The sequence below is a fragment of the Ambystoma mexicanum genome, chromosome 1p, assembly GCF_040938575.1.
Source record: "Ambystoma mexicanum isolate Mex_15411 chromosome 1p, UKY_AmexF1_1, whole genome shotgun sequence".
NCBI classification, from domain to species: Eukaryota; Metazoa; Chordata; class Amphibia; order Caudata; family Ambystomatidae; genus Ambystoma; species Ambystoma mexicanum.
In genome coordinates this window covers 970,898,155-970,910,996 of record NC_090921.1, presented here as the reverse complement: position 1 = coordinate 970,910,996, position 12,842 = coordinate 970,898,155, and the positions used below count along the sequence as shown (strand labels likewise).

Here is a 12,842-nt window from a genome sequence, read left to right as displayed (position 1 = left end):
ATACACATTTTTATATCGATTCTTTTGTCCTCCTTTATGGTTGGAAAGCTCATTGTGTTTAAGATGGCGACTACTGCACAAATACATACACCTCTTAGCATTTGCACCCTCCAGGTCTCTGCCATTTACAGGACATTTCTTTGACTATTTTTGTAGTCTATCAGCTGTTTACTTACACACATCACCCACAAGCTTCTTGCAAGCACTTGTATCTTTTCTGTACGGAATGTTTTTAGGAGTTACCTTTTCCAAGACTCATTCTACACTTCGCATCATTGGATTAAATTAGTATTGATTATTTGCATTTCATCACGTAATGAAATGTGTTCCGCCTTTCTGAGCGGACCGGATTGATGCCTTCAATCTGCCTGCAATGCACAACCAACCGTAAGATGGCGGTTTTGCTAATCACTCTGTGGCCGTTTCCCCGTTGTCCCTGGTAACAGGGCCTGTGGGACGCGAGGTGCACAAGGTCAGCGCATTTAGGGACGCGTTGCGTCATGTCACCTAGCAACGGCGACCACAGCTAAAGAGAAACTCCACACGTTAAACATATTCTCCAAGGTTTTTTCTGATAGTGCGCGGTTACACGCACCATTAAGGTAAGACCCCCTCGGCCACGTATATCTCTGCACAATGTTATTCTCACTCCGGGATGATTGTTGCAATTGATGTTTTCTTTTAGATTTATACTACTAACCCTTAAAGGTTTTTCACACACTTTTTTCTCTGACACATTAAGTTTCAAATGTTTAGTGCAGTTAAGGCATTCCTAATTTATGCCTCATCTATTACTGATATGCCATAAGGCTTCCAAGCCAGGTAATTATTATGTGTTTTTCATAGACAGTCGCTACATATGTTTTACTTTTATTCTGGTTATGATTTTAATTTACCATTCAGGCATGAACTAATGTAATGTTTTGTTTGATTTTTGCTCTATCTCATCTATCCATTGATTTGAACTCAATTTGGTATGTAAACCTTTATTTTTCCTTATTACTCACTGACTGTCACACTTTATTGATACATTAATTAGTGTCCTAGCCCTGAAGACGGACTTGGTCCGAAATGCATTGGCACACAAAATTGTGACACTTGATAGCTGGATGCATTTTGCCTTTTCATGCAATTAAATAACTGGAAAACTTAACAAACGTCATGTTTTGATATTTGAACTACATTTGATAAGTCAATATTATTATCAGCAGCAACTTTCCATAAGAGCACAGAGTGAGCATTCCTTGGATTAGAATGTCTTTCTAGTTCTCTTTCTCCTATGATTTATGCAACCTTGCGCCAAGGCCCATAGGTTTGCTCCGATTCCCTGATATATCTTCAAATTAAGCATATAACTGATTTAAAAACTGGTGCCCGCCTCGATTTTTCCTGATCAACAGTAAGACAGACACAAGTGACCACAGTTTAAGGGTGTTTATTGAACTTCAAAAAGGGTTTGAAAAACACCTATCTAATCCTAAATCAAAAGATGGGAGCAAGCTACGACCATCAAATAATAATAAAGCAGTCCTAGCGGTGTCTTTTCAAAACAAAAGGGCCTATAGTAAAAAAAAACTATTGCCAATCCTTACATCTAAATACATACAGTGTTGGAAACAATGTTATAAAAAGGAAAGAAGTGTTCAAGAAATTATATGTCAGGATATTCAGGCCGTTGGCCTCACTTCCCCATGTTTTCAGCACGGTACAAGGCAGCATACTAGAGCTTAGCACAGTCTCTGGCTTCTCTAGCACAAGGGTGCTGTTCAAACATTAGCATCAGGGTCTTATGTCAGAGGGCCTTATGGGACAAACAAATAATACGTTGTTTTTGTCTCAGGATTTCACACGTACTCAATTTTTTAGGTGATTCACTATTCACCTCGTATCCCCCTCAGCCGGGCTCAGATCCCCTTTAACACAATGCTCGTAGGATTTTCATGTATCCAATTTCTTGAGTGATGCACGGTTCACCCCGGATCCCCCGCAGGCGGGCTCAGATCCTTTTTAACACAATGTTTAATCAGTCTCCCTCCGCCTGGCTTGGACCAATTTAATTCACTCTTAGACAAATTTGATTTAATCCAAAGCTTTCAATTGATCTCCACTCATCTGTTGTTCAATTTTACTCACGTTGGTTATCACATGCATTTCATACACTGTTCACTTCAGCGCTCACCGTACAATGTTTCTGCTTGCAACCTTGGCTTCAACACAGACTGGTCTGTTATCGGTCTCCCCAACTCACCGGCTGTGTTGATTTTACTGCCGCTGCTTTGTTGTAGGAGCCAAGGACAATACCACGGAAGTAGGCAATTCCTTCCGCCTTGATTATCGATGTGGGAGGACCCTGGGTCCCTACGACACATAATTCAGGATTTTTCAGCCTGGTTTCCTGGTCTTACACTTTCTATTCTCGAGGTTTCATGAAAGTAACAGTTCCTCGTCAAAAAGGTCAAGGGCACTTCACTCCTTGCGATCCCCTTCTGTTTCGCAGTCTTTCTCCTCGTGTTAAACTGCCATCTTGGAACCGCTGTTTCCTCGTCTGCTTTTCCCCGCTCAGAGTGTGCTCTTGTGCTCCACCTTTTATCCCTGTGGGCAAGTGTAATGGAAGTCAGGTGTGCGTGATGGTCAATAATTGCCTGACCCTGCCTGACCATTGTATTGGGACATGTCAGGTGTATGGCTCGTGTGTTAGTCCATATTGAAAGTTCACATCAAAGTTAGAGCTCAATTTAATGTGAGCTTTTATATGTATAGAAGGCTTATAAGTAATAAGCGCAATGAATGTTCTTCTTATATATGAACCGCATATGTTCATTTTATATATCTCTCATAGCAAGCTGTCCATGAGAACGTGTTTGCGTTGTGAAAGTTTTAAGTTCCTAAGTACCCTACATGGTAGGATGGGGTAAAGGTGTTACAGGGAACAGGGAAGGGGATAACGTGTATCGCCATCCAGTGTCCCACTCCCCGAAGACCCCTCACCCAGGTGATCCCCCCGCACTGGGCCACCCCTAGGAACTGGATCCAAAAGTGATGGCCGTGTCCTGGCCACCTGGATGACAGGTCCACTGGGACCTTCAGGTTTCTCACACTTAATATTGTGGAAATGATAAGGTAACTTAAGCAAGACTCTTCGACCTCTGCAGGTTGGCACTCTTCATTCCACTATTACAAGAAAGGGCAGCCTTTTTGCTTTTCCTCCAAATCTTGTAGTTACCACGAAATCTGCTTTAGCTTCTAACTGCCACAGTAACGGCTTCACAGATGTGTACTTATTTTTTTTTTACAAGCACCCAGCTCCCTTCCCCAACTTTACAGATGTCTGTGTCTCCAAGGCTGCAATACCACTCTCCCAGTTTTATATGACTTTGTCACCCTTATATCAGAGGACCCTGATGTAGTATTAGCTTTAACAACTTCAAGGCAACGAGCTTCAGTTCTTAATTGCGTTGGCGTCTGCTTTAGAAGGTTCTGTCTACTGGCTTTGGCAAAGCTTATACTGCTTATGAGTTCAACAACTTCTGCAACAATTAAATGTAGAACGTTACAAGAGTCAAGGTTCACTTCAAAACCAGATTTTGGCATACGTGATTGCTTCTTGATGGTGAACTTCAACTTGTTACTAGCGTTCCCTTTAATATGGATTGCATTTATCTTCAACAATGATCAGGAAACGCAACACTTCATACACAGCCTTTCTGAAGTGAGATATTCTTGTAACTGTTTGGGAAAGTCTGCCACGGCTTGTTAAATCATAACCATTCCCCCTGTTAATAGGCGGCACACAACTTCTCCAGTTAATGATTTTAGTGTAATATTGGAACAATAAAGACTTTCTTCACATGCAAGCACTTCTGCGGTTGCAGGATAAGCATGCGATACATTTTCCTTTGTTTACCAAGACTTCTCACAACTACGAAGGAGTTTACTCGCTTTACCTTCTACGCAAGTGAACCTCAGCTGGTTACAGTTACCGGCAAGGCGTTTCTGCTGCTTTGGAGTACGGCACTTCATTTACCGGCTCCAGAATTACAACGGCTGCAGGCTTCTTCCACTTCCCGACTTGGTTTCCTCTGCTACTGCTACCACAGGCAGTCTCAGGATCCACACCTCTCCGCAGCACGGGTGTCTCGGTTTGGACTTCGTTAAAAGGAGAGTCTTTTTCTCTCCAGCTTCCCGCAGCTTGCTTCTGCACACAGGCCTCGGGTAAGATACAGGACTTCAGCTCTGAATTCAAAACAATTAGGCGCACCTGGAGAGAGTGCCAGCGTTTTTCAGTCTCTTCCACTGCAGCCACAGCCAAACAGGGTTTGTGAGCACAGGATCGACTCAGAGCCTGCAGGTGAAATCTTCTCTTCCTTTGCTGGGGGGTCCCTTCTTTGGTCACACTTCCTTGTGAACTGCCAGCGTCCTGTTATGCTTCTTCTACTACTACTGCTGACGACCTTCCAGCTCCTGTTCCAGCTTCTTTCTGATGCTCCCTCCTGCCGCAGCCTTTTATGCCCATCACGTTTGTTAATTGGCGTTAGGTGCATGACCTCGACTCCTGCATGCCTCTTTAGCCCTCTTCTTTGTCACAGTACCTGAGGGATTCTGGGACATGTATTCCCTTTTTGGAAAGTTAGGTCTTTTTACCTCTCTGATGTGACAAAAGGCCATCAGAAGGGCAGGGTCACGGGAAAGTTGAAAAGTAGTTCGTAGCAGTCTTCCTGGTCCAATTCCCCCCTCATGTGATCCTCCCGCAGTACACTACCCCCAGGGTCGGGATCAGAGAGCGCCTGCCTTCCCCTGGCCACATGAGAAGGGTCCCTGGTGTGAATCCCCTCAGATTCTCCACATTACGCTCTTACTCCTTATGCTTTTACTCCATACGCTCTTATGACACACATGTTCAAGGCACCTACTCGTTTGACACTCACACATACGACAGAGCCTCTTAAACCATGCACTGTTACACCACTTGCTGTTTCCCCATTTGCTGTTACCCCACAGGCCCTTTTGACACACACACTCTTTTGACACACACAATCTTTTGACACACACTCTTTTGACACACACTCCTGCGACACACACTCCTGCGACACTCACTCTTGCGACACTCACTTTTACCACACATACTCTTAAGACACATACTCTTAAAACACATACAGGTCAGGCGGTCCGGAAATAACGGTGGCGGTAAACCCGCCGCCACCGTTGTTTCCGGACCGCCTGATCCCGACTCCTGCAGGTGGGAGGTGATGTTCCCGCCAGGTTTGACCTGGCGGGTTTAACACCGCCGCCTGCAGGCGGACGAGGAAACACCGGCAGCATTACGAGATGCTGCCGGTGTTTCCATGATCCCCATTCCCATTGAGTCCCAGAGGACTCAATGGGAATGGGGATTTACACCATTCCGCCTCCGTGATTCCCGGAAAACCGGGGTTGTAATGCCCCGGTAATTCCGGGAATCACGGAGGCGGAATGGTAATACGAGTCCGGCGGTAACCAGGTGGTTTTACCGCTGCGCTTACCGCCAGACTCGTAATGAGGCCCATACTCTTATGACACAGATGCTCTTGATACATTTATGACAGGCTCTTACAACACACACTCTTAAGCTGTGTTATCTTTTTCTGCATGCTTTAATGGCACACACTTACAACATATGCTCTTACGGCACACAAATGTATGACACATGCTCATAAACACACACTATTATGAAAGTCTGAATCAATGTAAATCTTCTATACAAACTGTGCACCTACTTGTAGGAGATGTACATTTCATACATTTATGCTAATATATTTATGAAAACGCAAGGTCAAGATGGATTTTGAAATAATTTTTCATATTTACATTTAACGTATAAAGACTGTAAATTGCGTACATGTAGGAGCTGTATAAATGTTATATACCTTACTTTTATGTGAGTTTTCTTACATATAGGAGGGATATATGACATGTGAATTCTATATGACTGCCTTTGGGTGGGACAAAGACTGATATGCACATGGACATTTCTCCTCTGCGAAAAGTGCAGTGAGCTAAAGCGTGGTTGAGACTCTCCTGGGGACCATCCACCCAAGAACATGTAAATGGGCTGTGTTTGTGCCGGTAGAGGACTACCAGACCTTCTTTTGCATATTTTGAGGTACTTGGGGTCTCACCCTAAGTTACCAGGGTAATCCAGACATGGACCCCTTGCTCACTGTGCTCAGAGAGGCACAGCTCCACCTCACTGATGAGGCCCGACTAGGCAGAAACACGTGTCTGGGGTTGCTGTTGGTACTCTTTGTTCAGAGGAGATTTGCCTAGCAGTTCGGTGCTCGACTGCCTTTGGGTGGGACAAAGACTGATATGCATATGGAAATGTCTCCTCTGTGAAAAGCGCAGTGAGCTAAAGCGTGGTTGAGACTCTCCCCGGGGCCATCCACCCAAGAACATGTCAATGGGCTGTGTTCGTGCTGGTAGATGGACTACCAGACCTTCTTTTGCAACATGTACAATATGCATGCTCAGAATTAATGTACTGCCTCTATACAAAATGTACACGGACATGGAGAGTATTTACATTACACTTGTTTAGAATAAATATACTGCTTCTATTCAAAATGTATACAGACAAACAGTCATACGACACACACTCCTAAGACACATGTTCCAACTATACACGCTCTTACAAGACATGCTCCTATAATACATGCACACCTATGACATGCACACCTATGACAGGTGCTTCTACGACACGCACTCCTACGATGCGCGCTCTTACGAGACATACTCTACTGACACAAGCATTTACAACCTATGCTCTTATGAGTTGCCTTTAAGATGACCAAGGCTCAAAACACATGTCTGCTCCATACCACTATTAAATAGTTTTCAGAAACTTTATAATACGGTTTTTATCGTTGGTTTACACATGAGTGTAATGAATTTAGAGTGTTGAAGCGCAAATCATCAGCCCTACCATGCTTTCTGTACTGGTTGTGGAAGGAGGCTGATTCCAGAATCCAGTTGCCCCAGTGTCTGCTGTGTCCTGTTTCTCGTTCTCTAGTTGGTGTTTTAGTGTTCGGTGCAGTATTTTCTATTAGGGTACCACCTGTACGAACATGCAATTTCCTTCCTTGCTGTCGGACTTTGCTTTTTGTGCTCCTTCCTACCTGCATGACACATGATCCTCATTCAGTGAGTGAGTCACCTGTTTTATAAGTTTTCTCTTTCTTTTCCTTAGGCTGAACCCCCTGATCCAGCTGAAAGCCATGGCGTTACTGATTGCCCTACTGCTGAGCGCAGATGATGAAGAGAGGAGGGTAAGAGTGTGTGCTGGCAAGGCGACATTTTCCACACACCATTTGATGGGCGGAAGTGGTGCATGCTTACGTCGTGTGACAGACAGTTGCAGAATGGCATGCCTGTGAACCTATTTAGTCTCAAAGGCGGGTCCAGTCAGGTGATCTTGGTGGGAGAGCCCTTTGATGTTGATTGAGATGAGCCATTTTATTTTGGAAGGTCATCCCCATGAAGTCTATGTAGGGCAAGGTGCATTCTGAGAGTGTGAGAATGAGTCCAAGGCAGGACGGTGCCCTAATGTGCATGCTAATATGCATGGGTAGGACCGCAGCAGTACAAGCTTTCCTCACATACATACATTGTTACAGCACAATCGTCAAGAGTACACACTTCCTGTGCACACAGTAACCGTTACTGCACTCGCACCAGGACTGGCATCTTCCTCCTGATACACAAAACATGTATAGCACAGGTAAACGCATTGCACACTTCCCACTATCGCACATAATGGTTAAAACACAGGCAGAAAAATACAAGCTTAAGTTACTGGAAAATTGCTGCATTATCTCAATGGAATGACAATGTAAGCATCATTTACGATTAAATAATCCTTATAGCCTGTGCCTCTAGGTCGTACCAGCTGTTAATTGCTCAAATTCCCAGGTTAACAGCGTTTGCATAGCCATGGCTCAGGGCCATTAATCCACTGGAGTTTGTTTTAAGGCTACTAGTGCAAGCGTAACTGGGCCCCAGTGCTTAGTAACAAAGGCACGAGCATCAAAGATGGCGCACATGGTGAGGGAAAGCAGGAGATCCATTTGAAAAGATAGAGCCCCTCTTCCATTTTCTTGGCAGTGACAGTGGTGGGAAAGGAACTGGCAGTGGGGTGCATGAGAGGCAGATGCTGAGTGCAAACATGCAGGGCCCTGAGCAGGGGCAGTGGAGATGGACAGCAAGTGACAACAGGAGGTACTTTGAGCAGCAGCGAGGGTTCAGAATGTGGACCAGTAGGGGCAGTAATTGCCTGCTATCCCAAACATCAGATTGACTCCTCTGCAGCTCCCGTTTGCTAGTTCTGATTCCAGGCATGTTGTATATTCTTTCACTATAGAGATTCCAAATGAGTGAAGAGAATGTCCTCTGAGATCTGTTAGAAAAAGGAAAGTGTGGGGACGTCACGTGATCGCAGGAGCGCGATCTCGCGATATCTCGATGCAACGAGATCTCGCGAGCCCGCGCTCTGATGAGAACATCGGGGAGAACGTTGCCGCATTATTGGCGGAGCGCCAGACCAAGAGGTCTACAAACAGCACTGCTCCTGTTAAGGAGCCACTATAAATGAGGCCCACAGAAGTCTCTTGAGTCCAGCTCCCAGCACATACGTCCAAGGCCACATGGGGGCCCTGGAAGCTCACAGCGTGCAATCCATGAGCACATCCTGCCGCCAGTGAAGTAACTGGGAGGTCCAAACTGCATCTGTGAGTAACTCCCCTGCCCTGCTCAAGGACAAGTTATGCCCACCAGTTTGTCTTGTTAATAAAGACAGTTAAGACCCATCTGAGTGTCTTGTCATCATTAGAGGCCACTAGATAAATGGCGACGAGGATACCAAAAAAAAAACACGGGCCCACCATGCAAGACGCCACACCGCTCCCTGCGTTTCTACCTTCACCTGGGACCCCAGCAATTCCGTGGATGCCCCCGCCAGGAAGAAGGCAATGCTGCTGAATGCAATGGGGGATGAAGGTCAGCGCATTTTTTCCAGCTTAACTGCCATACCAGTAGTCGATGACGACAACGATGTCTACAAGGAGGCGACCATTCGCTTTGTGAAGAGGTTCACCAATAAGGAGAACGTGGTGCCCCACAGGCTGAGGTTCTACACCCGTAAACAAGAAGGGAGCGAACCCATGGACGACTATCTCACCAGGATGAGGGAGCTGGCTTCTCTTTGCGCGTTCGACGAAAACGCAGAACAAGTTATCTGCGACATACTGGTCGTTCACACTAACTCCAGGAAAGTGCAGGACAAGTTCATCCAAGAAAAAGAAGTGACCCTCGACAAGGCCATCCAAATTGCCAGGGCAGAGGAAGAAACCTCCAGCAGGCGCAAAGAGGCGGGAAGCCACCTGCCCGTACCCGAACTTGCGGAGCTTCAATGGAGAGGGTGCAGAGACAAGCAATCCCGCGACAGCCCAGAGACAAAGGCCCCAGACAAAAGGATCTGCTGAAATGTTATAGATGCACCAGTACCAAGCACATGGCGAATGATCGTGACTGCCCCGCCAGGAATAAGGAGTGCTCCAAGTGCGGGCGCATCGGTCACGTGTCTCCGGCATGTACCAGGTGGGAGAAAACCATTTCCCGCGTCGATGGTGACCGCGCCTCAAGCGATGATGACGAGCTACAGGACAGACCCATGGTCATCATGGTCAATGCCCTCCACGCCAGGAGAGAAAAGCCCCACCGCAACATTAAAGTGGACGGAATGGAAACACGTGTTATGGCAGATTCAGGATCAGACCTCACTATCCTCCCCATCGATACGTATAAGGAAATGATGGGACAAGCACAAGTGGAAATCAGAACGACCAGGCAAAAACCGACAGTCTTCGGAGGTGCAACTGTCAACCTGCTGGGCTACATCAGAGCCCGGATTGATTTCAAAGGGAGGTCTACCACCACCAAAGTATACTTCTCACCCAAAGGCCCAGCCGTTCTTGGATGGGACGATCAACACAGACTCAGATTTAAACTGGATCCCAGCACTCCGGAACAGGTACTCATGGTCTCCTCAGGAGCAGCACAAAATTTCAAGGAGATGTTCCTTAGCCTGTTTTCTGAGAACCCGCGGAAAGAGAGAGACTTTGTCCACAAGATTCGTTTGAGCCAAGCGGCCTTCCTGCATGCATCTTATGGGTAGGACAGGGGTGGCGGGCAGATGTCCTGCAATTGCTGCTTAGTTCCATAGGTTGCTCAGGGAGAATCCCAGCCCCCTTGCAAAAGGCAACACATAATCCTGCTATTTAAAAAATGCTGGACGTTTCAAGCCCAATGAATTGGAAAATACTTAATATCGAGAGTCTAGGATCAGATCTATGGCAACTCAATACCCTACATCTAAATAGGATTCGGTTTAGGGTAGTCTACTATGGATAATTGTGCCCTGCTACAAACGTGTTCTTATTTATTGTATTTATTGAAGAACAGGGTGCCATTTTGAACAGTGAGAGCTGATACAGTCCTAGGCACCTTCCCATGACTGCATTGTTGGATAGAACGACGTTCACAGGGTGGTGAAGGGGTAAGAGTGGGAACATATTCCAGGGACAGCGACTGGAATATATAACCACAATATTGTTTAATTTCAGAGCCTGAGGCCAGACTATATATATTTACAAATTACATATATTAGCCGTGAGATCAGAATGCAGGACAGGGGGTTTGTTGGGCGCTTAGTTTGGATAGGTGGGTTTGGCTAGGTGGATGGTAGGATTTGTGGTGTAGTTTGAGCCTTTATTTTAAGAATTTGGATGGAACGTAAAGTTCCAGGGTTCATGAAGTATCACACGAGAGTAAAGGTATGTTTACATACGCCTTTAATGATGATAATGTTAAGTTCCTGCAAGGATCAAGCCGGCGTCCCATCCTGCGGGCACAGCTACAACTGCCACTCTCCGAACGCCCGACTACAACATTCTACCCCAGACACCACGCGTCACACACGCACGCGCCCCTGCCCCTGGATTATAGCACATCTCCCCCCATTAGGCACCCTGCAAACAACAACACAAATCCTAATCCACACGCCCCAATACTCGCACAGACATGTGGCCACCATGTCTATGTCCAGTACCCACTACACCGGACCCAACAAAATGCCCAACTGCCTGCCACCTACAAAACCAACACTCCCAAAAGAAACCCCACTACACAACCACACAACGCGATGAAAAGAGAAAACACAAAACCAACACGAAGCTATGAGACAACCAAAACCCTAGAGAACAAGAAAATAAACCAGTATGAACACCCACCAGTTCCAAGCTTCCTCGCACCTGGGAACATGGGCCTGCTGCACCTATACACCAACCTAGGCCATGCCACTTCCACGCCCTCAGTGCCCATCCTCACCTATAGCGCCCCAGCTAACACCACCACACCCCAGGACACCCAAACGCACCAGCCAACGCCCTGCACTAGCCAATTTACAGAAGGAGGCAAGGTTCCCCGACCGCTAAACCCCTGACCACAGCACAGGCCACATACCAGCAAAGACCCCAACACAACGGAAGAACCAGAACTCTGAACTATTAAACCAGACACACCCAACAACCACCTGCCTGTACCCATAGTGCTAGAGAACCGCTAATAGTACTGCACCCCGAACGTATATACACCAGAACCACCACCACCCTACAAAAATGGCACCACCATTGACCCAGAGGAACACACCCGGTCCGTCCCCCCCCTAGAGGCCAAAATTACAAAACCAAGTCTAGACCCATGCAGGACCCACCCGGCATCCTGCCATAAGATCCAAACCCCTGAGGGCCAGCGAACAACCCACCAGAGTTGCCCCCACCCGGCACCCCGCCAAAAAGACCATAACCGCCCGAAACCAACGGCAACACACCACATTGACCAAACCGGACCCGCCCGGCATCCTGCCGGAAAGACCCAAATCGCTCACAGACGGCAAGCACAACACCCATACCCCAAACCTCAGCCCAAAACAGGACCCTTCCGGCACCCTACCAGAAGACCCAACTGCACCAGCCAACACCCTGCACTGATGAATCCCACATCCTTCCCCGCAGACCCCGCACCTAGAAGGATGACGGTGCTGTACATGAGGAGTATCTGTTTGTGATGTTACCAGAATTTCCTCCAACTTCTGATCACCTTGTTAGAAATGTTCTGTGTGCTCCTTGAGCTAAGCTTTATAAGTGGCAGGGACATTTGACCCCGATCCACGTGGTTTATAATGAATCTGTTAATCTCATAATATGTGATACGCTAAGTAAAATCATGCAGAATTTCCAAACCAGCAAAGTAGTCAGCCGGCCACTTGCTCCCTTCTAATTTTACTGTACTTGTCAGACTTGAACTCTAATATATATATGTTGAGGTCTTCCTTAAAACAATAACAGGGTGAATAGGATACTTTATGCTTTATGTGCAGAGGAATCTGTAATTCTCAACTTAACCCATCAAGTTATGGAGGCAAGGCTGATGACCATCTATTAATATCTTGTGGATGAACATCTTATTTCCTTGCTAAAACCAAGATTTTTCATTTTAGCAGGACACAATACAATACCCTTTATCCTATTATTGAGGGAGGGGTAAATTAAGGGCATTCATTTCAGAACATAACTGGGTCTGACATATGTCCATTGCAACCAAATATGCTTCATTTGATAACAGAGGGGTTCAAACACTTTTTGTAGACGTAAGCAGGGCTGGCTTTACCTGCTTGAAAATCTTCTGGGCAAAAGTCCTCCTCATCCTGTTTCATGTTAGCTAGGTGTGAGCATATGTGCCGGCATATATATTCG

General features: G+C 46.3%; 1 protein-coding gene across 3 annotated transcripts in view; it reads left to right on the top strand.

The window, feature by feature from the left end:
- The window catches only part of ELMO3 (engulfment and cell motility 3), a 593,731-nt gene that overhangs the window by 401,465 nt on the left and 179,424 nt on the right, over nt 1–12,842 (top strand). For all 3 annotated transcript variants that reach the window (XM_069653870.1, XM_069653880.1, XM_069653889.1), the window contains one exon: nt 7,223–7,301. In XM_069653870.1, the coding sequence (XP_069509971.1) occupies nt 7,223–7,301 (79 nt within the window). The remainder of the gene's footprint in view (nt 1–7,222; nt 7,302–12,842) is intronic.